The sequence below is a fragment of the Thunnus thynnus genome, chromosome 22 (assembly GCF_963924715.1).
Source record: "Thunnus thynnus chromosome 22, fThuThy2.1, whole genome shotgun sequence".
NCBI classification, from domain to species: Eukaryota; Metazoa; Chordata; class Actinopteri; order Scombriformes; family Scombridae; genus Thunnus; species Thunnus thynnus.
The window spans coordinates 23,569,293-23,585,005 of NC_089538.1; the positions used below are offsets into that span (position 1 = coordinate 23,569,293).

At 36.9% G+C, this 15,713-nt stretch overlaps 3 protein-coding genes across 7 annotated transcripts in view; 2 read left to right on the top strand and 1 right to left on the bottom strand.

The window, feature by feature from the left end:
* Positions 1-2,583, bottom strand: part of LOC137174196 (butyrophilin subfamily 3 member A2-like) — a 69,074-nt gene extending 66,491 nt beyond the window's left edge. Inside the window, exons 1-4 of one of the 4 annotated variants that reach the window (XM_067579363.1) lie at positions 2,220-2,577; positions 2,068-2,112; positions 1,479-1,742; positions 454-696 (exon numbers count right to left, since the gene is read on the bottom strand). In XM_067579363.1, coding sequence (XP_067435464.1) covers positions 454-696; positions 1,479-1,742; positions 2,068-2,112; positions 2,220-2,250 — 583 coding nt within the window. In that variant the 5' untranslated portion in view covers positions 2,251-2,577. Of the gene's footprint in view, positions 1-453; positions 697-1,478; positions 1,743-2,067; positions 2,113-2,219 lie in introns of all 4 variants that reach the window. The other 3 variants (XM_067579362.1, XM_067579361.1, XM_067579364.1) reach the window with 3 other exon arrangements.
* Positions 1-15,713, top strand: part of LOC137174193 (zinc finger protein 850-like) — a 343,824-nt gene that overhangs the window by 196,460 nt on the left and 131,651 nt on the right. The window lies entirely within an intron of this gene.
* The window catches only part of LOC137174201 (butyrophilin subfamily 3 member A2-like), a 56,368-nt gene continuing 46,470 nt past the window's right edge, over positions 5,816-15,713 (top strand). The window contains exons 1-11 of one of the 2 annotated variants that reach the window (XM_067579373.1): positions 5,816-6,320; positions 7,252-7,354; positions 7,675-8,016; positions 9,561-9,848; positions 9,942-10,058; positions 10,369-10,481; positions 11,239-11,361; positions 11,628-11,657; positions 12,118-12,231; positions 13,443-13,526; positions 14,380-15,228. In XM_067579373.1, coding sequence (XP_067435474.1) covers positions 6,300-6,320; positions 7,252-7,354; positions 7,675-8,016; positions 9,561-9,848; positions 9,942-10,058; positions 10,369-10,481; positions 11,239-11,361; positions 11,628-11,657; positions 12,118-12,231; positions 13,443-13,478 — 1,287 coding nt within the window. In that variant the 5' untranslated portion in view covers positions 5,816-6,299 and the 3' untranslated portion in view covers positions 13,479-13,526; positions 14,380-15,228. Of the gene's footprint in view, positions 6,321-7,251; positions 7,355-7,674; positions 8,017-9,560; positions 9,849-9,941; positions 10,059-10,368; positions 10,482-11,238; positions 11,362-11,627; positions 11,658-12,117; positions 12,232-13,442; positions 13,527-14,379; positions 15,229-15,713 lie in introns of those variants that run through there. The other variant, XM_067579374.1, reaches the window with a different exon arrangement.

The window sequence follows — 15,713 nt, forward strand, 5'->3', positions numbered from 1 at the left end:
GGAAAATTATCCAATCTTACATATTTGTATGAGGCAAAAGTATGTGAACTCTTGCTTTCAGTAACTGGTGTGACCCCCTTTTGCAGGAATAACTTCAACCAAGCATTTCTGGTAATTGTTTATCAGCTCTGCAGATTGGCTCAGAGGAATTTTAGCCCATTGTCCTTATAGAACAGTCTCAACTTCTTTGCATGAACTGCCTACTTCAGGTCCTTCCACAGCATTTCTTTAGGATTAAGATCAGGACTTTGACTTAACTGTCCCAAAACATTATCTTTCTTCTGCTTTAACCATTCTTTGGTAGAATGACTTGTGTTTTTAGGGTCGTTGTCTTACTGCATGACACACTTTAATCACTTCTCATAAGTAAGGTTGCCATTACCATGCACTATCTGGTCATACAACCATTAAAATATCATCTTTATTTTGTTTTGATACACTCTTGTGTCTCACCTCTGACAGCCAACCAGCTCTCTGGTGATGTTCCAACATCAGAGGTGCACTTGTAGAGTCCTTTATCAGACATGGAAACATTGTTAATGGTCATCTCTGCTGCTGCAGTGCTCTTCATGAGGACGCCATCTTTGTAGAAATCAGCTCGGAGGTTGGCGGAGTTTGCCTTGTTTCTGCAGCGCAGAGTCACATCGTCTCCCTCCATCACAGGACGGACGGGACTCTCCAGGATCACAGAACCAGCTGAACAACATATTGAAAAACACTAAAAATATGTTTTATGTACAACGTTGCAGTAACACAGTAGAAAATTGGGAAAAATTGAGACTGGAGTGAAAAAAAATCACATCCAATACCATTACCTTGATATCAAATTAAATTTTAGTCATATCGCACCATCTTTTGCTGACTGCAAATTCAAGCTCTTCACTGAATGCAATGCGTTTCAGATTTAGACAGAACAAAACAGAAAAATTACACACATATATATACATACATATACATATACACACACACACACACATATATATGTATATATATATATATATAATACTAACCCTAACCCCAGCAGTAGGCAGAGGTTCCCACATATCTGTACCATAGTTAATTTGTGATTTTTATCATAATTAAAGAAATTATTTTAGATTTCACCACAGACAGACTTTCAAACATTGAAAGGTTCTGATTTGACCCTGACTCTGCATGAATGGTTATAAAATGTTAAATGATGAAGTTTAGCCATCTACTCTCTTAATAAGGAGCATATTGGCAACATGGGACATAGACGATGGCTCATTGTTCAATGTTCTTCCCTTATACAGATTCCATGATTTTGAAAAATATACATTCAATAAAATCTACCAAATTTACAGTAAACCTGATCATCTTGAACATGTTGATCTGAGAACAAATGATTTTATACATTATGTCGTTATGCCATATTGGACATACTGGGTGAGAAACAGATAATTACCAGTTCAAAATGCATATGTAGCGGTTTCAGAAACACAGTAAATATACTGTACCAGCGACAGTGATGTTGACACTGTTGCTTCTCTCTCCTCCATCAGTCTCACACCAGTATTCTCCACTTTCTTCAGGATAGGCTCTATCAAGGGTGCAGAAGGACCCTGTTGACGTCCTCTTAATAACACATGCTGGTGTAAATCCCTCAGTATTCTTGATCACTCTCAACTGAGTCGAGTCATTAAACCCAACACAGTCGAGAGAAACTGAGTCAAACTGAAAGTGCTGCAGTCTGTTTGGAGTGATACGAAGAAAAGCTGCATCTGAAACCGAAAAGTAATTTTTATTTAAGAAGTGTCCGATGAAACATCCAGAACTGGATCAAAACAAATGATTGTAGGTGCGTCCACCTTGTGACAGAAACTGTTTAAATTAGTTCACTTTGCAAGATTCATTCAAGTTTTCACTAGCAACATGGACATTAATTAATTAGTGATTGAACCTATCACAAAATACATTAAACAAAATTTTAGGAACCTAAATTACATCATAGATTCAAAAGATTCATGTCAACCTTCTACCTTGATACTTTAGAGGGAGAGAGTGATGCAAAAAAATAATCTTTAGGATTTTGTATTTGTTACTTACCACTTTCCTGAACTTGCGTCCCCAGCTGAATGATTTCAAGCATCACTGGATGAACAAAGGAACAGAGTTGTACATCAGACATAAATATTTTGATGAACAGGATTATGAAAAACGTATAAAAAGAGAAGAAATCATGACAGGTGAGTACTCACACAGTCTGAAGCAGAGAGCTGTGACCTCCATGCTGTCTTGCTGCTGACTGTCTGAGCGTCAGACTGAATGCAGCTTAATTATAATGTAGGTCAGAACTTCCTCTTCCTGTGGTTTGACAGTCGTTGAGTTATAGACTCTCAGTCAAGAGGGGTCGAACATCCCTGACTTTCTGATTGGTTCAAGTATCCCTAAAGTTAGTATAACCTTTGCCCTGTGGACAGTAAAGGTGATCTTTTTTACTTTTTTGCCCCTGTTGCTTGAAGAGTCTCTGCACATCATTGCTTCAGGAAACCTAGAAAGTAATCTGGTCAGTGCTCTCCAATGTTATACGTAAATATACCCAGTAAATTCAAATCCTTTAATTAGGTAAAAGGAACAGTTCTTCAATTAAGTAAAACTGCTGCATTCAACATGACTATGGATAAGATACGCTTTGAAGAGACATTCAGGGTTGGTCACTAGACTTTGTCACCATACTATATGTCCTGGAATAATATAAATTTAGCTCAATAAAGTAAGGAAATTTGTGTTTGGTAGATTATTTCTTTGTTGTAACAATACTTCTTGGCAATAAATCTGATGCTGTTGGAAAGCCTGTTTATTTCCCTTCTAAATGGTGCCACATTTGTGAGGAACATGCATTTGTGGGATGAGCAGCAGAGCTGAGTATGTGGGTTGCACCCATGAAAAATTTTGCCAAATCTTCTCTGCCAATGCCAAACAGCTTATTTTGCTGTTGCTATTGACTCTTGTTTTGAGCTTCTGGTACCCCCAGGTATGAGCATGAGCCCTGCTACAGTGATCAATAGGTGTCTGCTCCAAGAATTGGCATGCCATGTTTGACTGATCTGGATAGGGCCCGTGCGATAAGGCAACTTCAAGCTGGTGTTCTGCAAGTTGTGGCATTATTTGGAGTGAGTCCTAGTACTATCTCCAAAGTGAAGGCCAAGTTCCATATAACGGGGAATGTCAGAGACAGGCCGTGAAGTGGGCATCCCAAGAAGACAACGTCCCAAGAAGACCGTTTCCTCACCCTGTCAGCACTTAGGTACCGTAGGCTGTTTTCTACAGATTTGCAGTCAAGGTTTGCAGGACGATATGGCTGATGGCTCCCTGCCCAGACAATCTGGAACAGACTGCACGCAGTCAGTCTTTGGTCTCATAGGGCTGCCAGGCTGCCATGACTGCCCTTCACCATCAGGCCCGTTTGCGCTGGTGTCGGCAACATGTGCATTGGAACCTGAACATGTGGAGGAACGTTATGTTCAGCAGAGTCCAAATTCTGCCTACAGCAGTTGGATCATAGAGTCAAAGTGTGGAGAAGACATGGAGAACGCTATGCTGATTGCTGCACCAGTAGAGTAACATCTTTTTGTGGAGGCACTGTGATCGTGTGGGGCAGCATCTCCCTCACAGGGAAAAATGAGGCTTGTCATCATTGGAGGCAATCCCAATGCAGAGAGATATCGAGATGAGATTCTGCAACCAGTGGAAATCCCATATCTTCACAGTCTGGGACTGAACTCTATCCTCCAAGATGACAACACTCACCCCCACAGAGCAGGGTTTATCAGAGACTATCTCCAGTATTTGGGAGTGGAGAGGATGGAATGGCCTGCCAGCAGTCCTGACCTCAACCCCATTGAATACTTGTGGGATCAGCTTGGGCGTGCTGTTCGTGCCAGAGTGACCAACACAACCATGTTGGCTGACTTGCAACAAATGCTGGTTGAAGAATGGGATGCCATCCCATAGCAGTGTGTGACCAGGCTGGTGACCAGCATGAGGAGGAGGTGCCAGGCTGTTGTGGCTGTGTATGGTTCTTCCACACACTACTGAGGCTCCTGTTTGTTAAATGAAGAAATTGTTTAATTGCCAATATATCTTGTTTCTTCAAACTTCAATCATCCAATCCACCAAACACCAAACAAGAGTCAATGGCAGAATAAGCTGTTTGGCATTGGCAGAGAAGATTTGGCAAATTTTTTATTGGCGCAACCCACATACTCAGCTCTGCTGCTCATCCCACAAATGCATGTTCCTTACAAATATGGCACCATTTAAAAGGGAAATAAACAGGCTTTCCATCGGTATAAGATTTATTGCCATTGTTACAAAAAAGAAATGATCTACCAAACACAAATTTCCTTATTTTTTGTGCTAAGTTTATTAAATCACTAAGGGAACTGCTTTAACAACTTATGGTGTCCCTGTAGACTGTGAGCCTGTCAAATCAAAGAGTAAATAAAAGAGACGAGAGTTATCAATGCGTCTTCCATGCTTAAACCTGCAGTGCGCAACTTTAACATATAAATGAATGTCCGTTACATTCAAGCCCTTGCCAATGATTAAAGCTTCATTTATACCCTTGAGCGGACGTGTATATGGACAGCTGTGGACACCATGGACAGGTAGTTATTCTGTTTATATTACTTTTTGGGGTCCACTTGGAGGACACGCTCCATGCGCAGTAGATTAGCTTCTACAGGAACACAGTGTTGTGACCGCATGGACTAGAGCTGACAGTTCTGTGCGGACACAACAAATTGCAGGTACACGGATGTCCACACAGAGCCTACGTGCACACCCTCTGATGACGAAATTTACATCACGTGGATGCTAGCGGACTCTCCTGGACTCCCGGATGCGGAAAAAGACAACTAGCACTACAAAAAATGTAGTGATAATCTAAATCTAAAACTCATTGGGGCAGTGTCACACTGGCCACAGTGCTGCTGCAGATGCACCTTTATGACTACTGAATGTTTCACTTTGCAGACACAAATCTCATTCTTTGGATGTTTCTATTTAAATGGGTAATGTCTGTCCTATTCTCTCACTTTATAGAAATGCCTGATACTGTATATGTAACAAAAATGTCTAGCAGAAATAAAATAGCAGACCTAACATTTATCAAATGAACACTCCTCTTTTCCATCATCGCTAAGATAAATGATGGTTTTGATTGCAGCTGTATTATTTCATATTAGTGATCAGTTACCAGGCAACAAGCTCAAAGTTCAGCTGCTCACAAACATACTCAAAGTGAAACTGAGCTTAGAAAAGCAGAACCAATCACCATATTGTTTTTTATGTTTGACTCATTTATATGTTTCTAGATTTGGCCTGTGATTAAGAGCAAAGTCATTTGTAAATCTCAAATTCAATTTACTTTGTACCATTTTAATTTAAATTGTGGAATACTGTTTACTAATTATGTCGCTAACATGAGGGCTTTCTCATTAATGTGGTTTTAATGGTGACTTTGTTGCTGTTGGTCCACAATAAAAACAATACTGTGGAGGAAGTGGACTATTGGAGAAAATACTATATTATTATATTAACACTTTGATGAACATTAATCCAGTGTAGAAGTGTATTCAGTTGATCAACTTTGTCCTTAAAAGAACATGATGCACTCTTGACCTTATCTATTGACCTTTTATAAGCTGTAACTACATTTTTCTGTTTTAAGTAAGATGTCTCACCGAGATGTTTCGCACTTTGTTTGTGTAAATGAAATGAATGTCTCATCTGTTAGGAAAGAGGTTATCTGACGTGCATGATACATGGTGACCCTGATTCTTAAGAAGTGATCATTGGGAAAGAGGAACAAAATGCAAGAACTGGAAGCTGTACAAGACAAGCATAACACCATATATGGAATTTTTATTGACTGTCTTGCAAAACACAGGGGTCTGCTGAAAGAGAAGTGTGACTGCAGACGAGGTACTTATGTTAACGGTTGTGTTGTGTGAGCTGTTCAGTGGGCTTCTCTCTTGTTGCAGAGCTCAGGGAGCCTGTATGCAGACGCTTTAGTGATTTATTAAAGGCAGTTGGACTGCAAAAGAGTACTGTGTCTCTGGTATTTAGTTGCCTTTCTCACCTAACTAGACAAGCTGATATTTCAGAGGCAACGACAATACAATAGTGGGAAAAACACTGATTGGCTACACTTGGAAGTTGAGGAGAAGAAAAGCAGGGCTGTTTCTACCTTGCAACATATGAGCACTGGACAGATAATAAGCCAGAGCAATTTTAGGTCAGGAGCCTATCAATGAATACAGACTTCTAATGAAATGACCGACATCACACAGCAGGTACGTTGTCTTCTGAATTTAATTTAGCTTTTTCAACATGTTTCATCTAACTTCTGTTTTAAAACTCTGTCTCACCTTACGTACAATAACAACTCTGCAGTAATACTCTGTAACAGATTATTAAGTATATTTTAAAACCTTTGTGTGAGAAAAATTGTGACCACACATGAATTTCATGTATTTTAAATATCGAATGATTGTAACTTAGATATTATTATCACATTCAATCAGTCTGACTTTTGGTGTTATTTGAACAGGAAAAGTTTGGGCATCAAACTGGTGGATATTGAAAAGTTTTATCATATTTATAGAGAATACTGAAGACAATCAACTTTGTATCATAGAGAGAACTCTAATGAAGGCTAAAAGATTAAACAAGTCCGACTGTGTCAAAATATTAAAAATTCAGTAAGAAACAGTCTTAACCATGCTGGCAACAAAAGTGAAAGTATAACTCCATTTTAAATGCACTATACATAGATTAGATTGCATATGCTTGTACAGCTACAGAACTATAGGTCCATCTGTATTGTCAAAAGTGAAAGTTTAACTCTATTTCATGGACACATTGCCATTATTTGTAAGTCTTACTTTTATATAAGTAGGAATTAATTATTTTGCCAGTGAAGGTTTGAATTTAAACAAGGGATCAATGAGAAGAGGATATATCAAGTATATATCATGTAGTAGATGGAGGTTATTTTTGTTTTTTCATGTGTTGCAGCCACTAAAAAGGAGGACTTTATTAACTGAAAATGTAGATGGGGTTAGCCAAGTCCACAAAACGGTTGAGATTAAAAAAAAACATATTTAATTTTTAAGCCTACTCAGGAATGACTTTATTTTTGACTGGTTTAGTTATTTTGCCCAAACACCAATTCTAAAGCGTATTTTGCATTTATTGTATCATTGATCTCTGTACAAATTACAGAACTGCAGGGTGCTTCACCAGACAAACAGACCATCCCTTCAATCTCCGCTCAAAATCCTCAGTGTTTTGGTTGTCAGTCTTCTCCTAACACACTCTTGTAAAGGTAACTTTCATGACCATCTATTAAATAATTGTTGATATATTTGGACCAAAGTGGTGAATGACTGAATTGCCTACCTGACCAATATTGCTTGCTTGATTTCTTGAGACAAGTCTATACTGTGGCCAACAAAAAACCCCTCCAAAAACATGAAAACCTTTGACACACAAATGCTTCCATGTCAGCAAACCACCTTCTGTCTTTCAGGTGTCCAACTGATGTCAGACACAACACTTTAAATTAAAATAGTTGTAAAGAGATGGACAGATTTATCTTTCTAGCTCTTACTGCAGGAATGAATGAACATTTGTGTTTCTTTCCAGGTCAGTCCCAGTTAATTGGTTCATCTCAGCCAATAGTGGCAACAGTTGGTGATGACGTCATTTTGCCATGTCATCTGGAACCTGCCATGGATGTTGCTGCCATGACACTGGAGTGGACCAGATCTGACTTGGACTCCATATGTGTCCATGTGCAGCGTGCTCATCAGGACTTCATACAAACTATACATCCATCCTACAGGGGACGAACATCACTGTTCACTGATGAGCTGAAGCAGGGAAACATTTCACTGAAACTCTCTAAAGTGAAACTTTCTGATGAGGGAAAATACAAATGTAACATTCCAACACTCAATAAACAATCTTCTGTTGAACTTTTTGTTGGTAAGTAGACAAATTTTTGTACATATTGTACAGTATGTATTTATAGTGCAGTTTGGTGTCGTCTATGCAAAGAAATAAATAATTTTGGTAGGATCAACACAGCTCTCAGCCATTATTGTTCAGAGATGAAAAGAACAACCACAGTCCTTAAACCACAGTTTAAATGAGGGTTAATGGTTTTTATAGATCAGCTCAGTAAATGGATGTTATGGTGAAAGTATTTTCTTAGCTGGTTAATGTAGGTATATATGAGATACAAGAGTTTAACATACACATTATGTGATATGTCATAATCCAGGAAACACATTCAGATACAAACTGACCCTTTGCAAGAACTGTTTATGTCTGTCAAACTTTGTGTTTTAGCACAGCAGTTTACAAAGATAGTACTGGCAAATGTAACACTTCATTCTTAGCATTTTTTAAATAAATATAGTAAAATGGGTCCTTTATGTCAGAAACATGTACAAAGAAGCAGGCTTTTTATTTTTTAATACATGCCCATCAATTTTTTTGTCTGACAATTTTCTGAAGGTTTTTATCAGCAAACTAATCAACACTGACAATTTAATGTCTTCAACTGATTCCTTTTACAATAAACCTAGAAAAGATTTTATATATTACTTGGTAGTTCTTCATAGATAGTTAATGATGCTAACTCATGGCCTTAATGCTAGGTTACTACTGTAATAAGTAAAGCTAGTTAGTCATGGCACGCTGATGTTAGCAGCTTACATTATGACAGACAAATACACTGTTTATTCCATTCCTTACAATTGTGTCCTTGTGTTTTTGGTTTTAGAAAGACTTGATAGTCATAGTTGCTGAGCTATGATTGAACAATAGACACTTTTCACGGCAGACATTTTGACCTTTCAAAGCAGGAGAAGCACAGATGTAAATGATTAACATTAACAATGGCTCCATTAATTGTCAGAGTTGGCCATGTCAGTGAGTGAGCGTGCACACTACTCACCTAAATGTAATGCGGCAATGCATCATTAATGTTAATAATTCCACCTGTGCTTTTCCTGCTTTGACAAGTCAAAACATCTGCAAAAGGGTCTAACATTGATCTGGGGGAAAGGTTTAGAAGATGGCCAGTTAATAAGATAACAGACAAAACTCCAAACAATGGCTATAACTTATCTGTACAACCACCATAGTGTTATAGGACTGAATACTGCTATGTCATTGTGGCTCCAAAAGCTCAACAGTTACTGTATTTCTAAACTCCCAGAAAAATCACTCTGACATCAAATACATTCAGGGTTCATGGCTACTAACTTTTTGAATTTCCAGCTTAGCATTGGCAACAGTAAGATATGTGACAACCGATCAGCACTTCATGAACCAACTGTGTTTAATGGTCCAATATGATCCACAGTTAAGGATTTAAGAAACTGACTGATCATCAGATACGGAGCACACATGCTTTACCGTATTAAATTAGCTTTACAGTTGTAAATCTTTCTTATTTTTTTAATTGGTGATTGTGTTGCTCACCACTGTTTTAAAAATGACCTTTTTCCCTTCATCATCAGGTGCTGCCTCCTCACCTGTCATCAGTTTAGCAGGTGTTGACAGAGACAGAGGAGGAGTGATGTTACAGTGTGAGTCTAAAGGCTGGTATCCACAGCCTGAGGTGTTTTGGCTGGACAGTGAGGGAAACCTCCTCTCTGCTGGACCTACAGAGACAGTCAGAGGTCCTGATGACCTCTATACTGTCAGCAGCAGAGTGACTGTAGAGAAGAGACACAACAACAACTTCACCTGTAGAGTCCAACAGAACAACATCAACCAGATCAGAGAGACACACATTATTGTTCCAGGTAGAAATGTTATAATTTTTAATAATGTGATTACTGTTTTAATTTCAAATAGCTGACGTGTATAACTGTTATTCTGTATGTTTATAATTTCAGATGATTTCTTTAAGGTCCAGTCCAGTTCTTCTCCTGCCATAATCGGTTTGGCTGTTAGTTTGGCTGTTTGCATCTTGTTTATTTCATTCTTTTTTGTGCAGATATTGAAACAAAACAGTAAGTCCCAAATCAATTGCTGTGCTTTGTAAATGTCAAGTTATTCTCACAGGCTTTAATGGGAATACTCATATCTAAATTTTAAGTGTGTAAATTAAATTAAAAAGATTAAAATGTCAGTATTTTATAGGTTATGGATTACTGAAAAATGTTCCTCATTGTGTTTATTTTTACTTCCAATCAGTCATATTGTCAGGTTTCTTATTTTTATAGTTTATTTTATCTCCTGTTAGACTGACATCACCTAACCTGCTAAAATATGAGTAAAAGTATTTTATTCTTTAATTCTACTGCTTTTATTTTTACGCAGAGACCAAGAGAAACCAGATGTACAAAACTGAAAGAGGAGAAAATGAGAATCTTTCTAAAAGTGATGATGTTGAAATGCAGCCTCTCGCTCAAAAAAGAAAAAAGACCAAACATGTAAGTTAATACACAACAGAGTCATTTCAAACTGAGGAAAAAAGAAACAAGAGCAACTTAGATAAGATGAAGAAATAAAAGTCTGGTCTGAGCAAGAAGATAATAAATATTTACATAAAGAAACAAGACGTGTGGTTTCAAAAGAGGAAACATGGAGCACAAATGACTTCACTTAAATCAATCAGGCAGTTAATTGTGATTAAGTTCAGCTTTTTATCTTTATGATCACTGGAAGTGTTTGATTTAATGAATAATGTATTAAAGTCATGAAAGGACAGAAGACAAAACCAGGAGAGGAAGTGATGTGTTAGATTTACTTCTGGCAGGATGAAACACTGCAGAACTCAAAGTTCACCTTAAAAATAATTTGGTTTAAGATTTGTTTGTATTTTCTGACAACTGCATGAACTGGTGAACAAAGTCTTACACGTTTTTCTGTTGTGTGTAAATTCAAACCCTGAGATATATTCTGTCTTTCATGTGTCATGATGTATGTCTTTACTCACATGCCCAAATAAAATCACATCCTGCATCTTGTCTGTTCATCTCTGATCTGAGCAGCAGGAGGAGCTGGAGATCAAGAACAAGAAGGTTCATCTTATAGTTTAAAGTCACATTCTTAATGTCATCTATAGTGTAGACAAGTCCAGACTGAAACCTGAGTTTTTAATCTGTCACATATTTCAGTTTGTAGTATTAAAGGTTTAAATGTTAATACATGATCATTTCTCTCATCTCGTGTCTCTTAATCCTTCAGGTTGGACACAAACAAGCTGAATGTGATCTGTTCAAGGAGCTGCTGCAGCTCCATGAAGACAATCAGAGGACGATGGAAGACCTGCTGACCCTGAAGAAGGATCTGGAGACAAAGGAAAAAGAGGTTCATCTCTTCATCTAAATCCTTCTGTATTTATTGAAATGTCTCATCATCTCTGCTGTTTGAGGAAAACTAAATGGATCCATACACCATGTTAACTTTCTTAAACTTACTTCCTCTCAGTAACATGTTGCATATAAAATCCCTTTGATTATATATAAAGTTATGTTTTCATATTGGATTTAGTGTAACTGTGTCATCAGGTTGTATAATTACTCACATTATTTAATATTGTAACCATGTCTCTCTTCATCTCTCCCTCCTCCCAGCTGGAGAAAATGAAAGCTTTCAAGTTATGGGTAAGTGCTCATTGTATAAATGTAATGATACTCTGACATTTCCAACAGAGTCATCCAAGGAAACACCTTGACAAAGCAAATTCATAAAGATATTATATCCATTATTTTTGTGTAATGATGCCTCCTTCACCTTTTATCACCACTAGACTGTGAATGAGGACAAATTCTCTGCTGGTCATTAATGAATTTCTTCCTTAACTTCATTAACAGATAAAATTATGCAGCAATAAACAACTTTATCAGAGCAGCAGAGAGAATTTGAATTTTTATTTTATTTATTAGTTTATTTTTAGGGGAAACCACATGTTAAAACTTTGAAACAGATTGAAATGCAGCCTCTCTACTACATGTATAACTGAGTTTTCTTACTTCTTATCCAACAAAAGTCAGATGCTTAATATTTTCTGGTCATATGGGTCATTGTGTAGTACGTTCAGTCACATGTCTTGATACGGTCCAGGGTCCCAGCAAGAAGGAGCAACAGCTGAAGAAGGAGCAAGCTGAAAAAGACGTGCAGACACTGAAGGACCAGTTGAAGTCCAAGGAGGAGAAGTTTGATACCACGACCAAGAAGGTTCATATTTGTATATTTTCCTCAAAAGATTTATTTCCAGTCACCAACTTGTTTGTTTTTTTGTTCCTCTTTAAATTTCTGTTTTTGTTTTTTTAAATCAACACATGAGATACATACCATATTTCCTCAAATAAAAGACAGTAGTCAGTTAAAAGCGGGTCTCTGATAATGGCTGGGGGCCTGGTCAACATGAACAAAGGCCGGCCCCAAAAACAGGCCGGGGAAAAAACAAGGGTGGATAAACTCCTGGTGTCTGTTGTATAATGTGCATACCAGTTAAATAGTAGTTACCTGGATATAACATCAGTTCTATGAGTTCCACTTACTTAAATACATTCAACAGTATACATGCTATTTTCACTGAAAGCAGACCATCACAAAGAGGGGAGGGGGATGGAGGAGACGCAATATCATTGAAATATGGATATAATGGTGCATATTTTAATACAAATCTTTAATACATACAGAAGCAGATCAGAAAACAAGGAGACTTCATACTAAAATATGAGCAAATATACTTATCAAACAGAGGGAATTAGAAATAAAAGCCTTTCTGTAATAAGCCTGCTTCCAGTAAAGACCTGGTATCCTCTGCAGTTGCAGTTGAGGTAAATAAAAGCCCCGCCCATTATTTGAGGAAATACAGTATGCAGATGACACCAGGCTGCCACAAAGCAACCACAATCATTTCTTCACAGTATAACTTGATATTCTACCTGTTAATACCAGAGATTACTGGCGATCATTAATCTGTGCATCACCTTTTTAATTCTAATTTAATGTGATACAGAACTTAGACTGAAAGGATTCCCTGCTAGAGGGAAAGGTCACTGCAAATCAACACCTTACTAAGACATTTTATATTGTTTTTTTCTTTAATTTGTTACCCATCTGTATGTATATATATATATATATATATATATATATATATATATACACACACACACACACACACACACACACACACACACACACACACACATATATATATATATATATATATATATATATATATATATATATATATATTATATTATATTATTATTAGATTCTCTCTTAAAAACTCTATAATGTGACTTTTACATGAATATCTGATGTCTCTATTTAAATCAAAATGCTGCATCAATCAGACTTTTTTTGTCATATTGTTACTGTTTAACTCACATATTTTAATAAGAGAACTTGTCTCTCTTCATCATTTCTCCTCTCAGATTAAAGACAAACAAACTGAAATCAAGAAGCTCTAAGATGAAAATAAGAAACTTCAGACGGACTGAGACACCAAGATAAATCAGGTTCATCCAGTTTATATTGATTTTGTTTTTCACCACCTTCTGTTTTGTTTTTAATTTCAAATCAGTCTCCAAGATGCATATTTTTTCTCATGTTTCTGTTTCATTTCATGTTTTTGTCATTTTATTTCCTCTTTATCTCTATGATATTTTCATATATCAGAACAGCTCATTGTGTATTAACAACAGAAACACTCCAGTCAGTTTAATGTGAATGAGGACAAATACTGAGACAGACAGACTCTCTGCTCTCTTCTATTTACTTTCACATGTAAACAGAGACAAACATGACTTAACGTCATCTAAGGTGAAAGGTTCTATATGTAGAAACAATTTGTGAAACAATTCACATGTACTAATAGTTCTTTATTGTCAATGAGTGAACAGGTAGTAATGTAATATAAAAAATGAGACCTTCACTGACTTTCTGGATTGTCTGTATCAGCCTGTGGACTGATTATTTCCTCAACAAGGAGCAGAAAACAAGCTCCAGAGCGATAGCAGAACATAACTTACCCCTTTTGTTTTTCATGTTGGTAGTTCAAAGGTTGTAATATTTCACATTTCACAACAAAACAGCAGCGTGTTGCTTCCTGACCACAGCTCACTGAAGCTACTGGTGTTTAGTAAACACGGTTGGCGGTTTGCAGGTCGGGTCAGGTTTGGGTGATTGATTGACACATATTAGTGTGAGTTGGGTGGTGTGGATTGGCTCTCACTGGTCAGTGGCCACAGCACAGCAGGAGTCTGTGTGTGCGTGTGTGTGTGTGTGTGTGTGTGTGTGTGTGTTTCTTTGTTTTTGGAAACAGTAACTAAATTAATTTCACAATTTTCTCTTTTTCTCTTTCACCAACAGGAAATGGCCATGAGAAGTCACAACCTAAACCACAGGCAACAGACATGATTTAGGGACAGCAAGACTCAGATCATCCTGCTGTGACCAAATACTGCAGTAATTGCTCCTGCAGTTTGTTAACACATGGTCACACAACTTGTTGATCTAGAAACCATAAACTGAACCACACTTGTTTTTCAGATATCAAATCCATTATCATATTTTTGTTCTTGTGCTGTATTCAACAATTCAAAACATGTTCTGATTAAAATAGGATGAAAAGTGCAGATCTGGCTTTGTATTTTATTTGTAAAGCACTGCAATTATTTTATTGCTACTGTGTATATATTTTATTGAGAAACCTCTTCATTGATAAAGCAAAATGTCACACCTAAATCTCAGTTATTGAACAACATCAACATCAACATCAATCTAAATTGTTCATTTTGTTCATTCTCAATTAAATTACACATAAAAAAAACCTGAGGGGAATGGAGAAAGTTCAAAAATATCCTGAAATATAGCAAAAAGGTTTTTATGCTTGGCTAGGTGGAAAATTTGGCGAAAACATGACAAAGTGCAATGGAAACAGATTTAGCAAATAAATCATGATGTCCATGAATAATGTGATTTAAATGTTCGCTCACACTTTCGCTTCACTGTGGAGACAAAAACAGCAACAGACAAACATATCAGAACGATGAGGAGGCTGTAATGCTTCTCAAAGACAGAAATGTTATATTTCCATCATGTTTTTCACTGTTTGAGGTTTGACTGACTCTTTTTTTACATCAAATTACATGGAAAATTAGCACCGCCAGCTGTTTATCTTGATGAACCAACGTATATTTGCAAAACAGCGGTGGATGGAAACGCTACATTAGGATATAAACCTAGTTTCTGAGCCTCATGCCTGCTACAGCCAGGAGCTCAGGGCCATGACAACAAATGGTGGTGCCATCTTTTTTTAAAATAACTACTTACATCATGATAATTAATTGGTCTGTTTCATTAAAAAAAAAAACATGATATAACACAAATGTACAGTGGTCATGTCTTGTCTCTACAACTCATTTTTCATATTCAGTTGACTGTAAATCCTCAGGCTTGATAATAAAGATATTGTTTGTTGTTCCTTTTTTTGTGTTGTTTGCAATTCATTATAAACTGTTGATTTAGAAATCTATCTTCTTCTTTCATTTTTCTAATAATAGAAAGAGATAAAAAGCCAGATAAACAGATGTTCAATTTACACCTTGTGAAACTCCATTTATTCAAGAGTCCAGATACTGATGTACGTTTTTGACAGTATTTGCTTTGAGTAATATGAAGTACCAAAAATGTTTTTTTTTTTT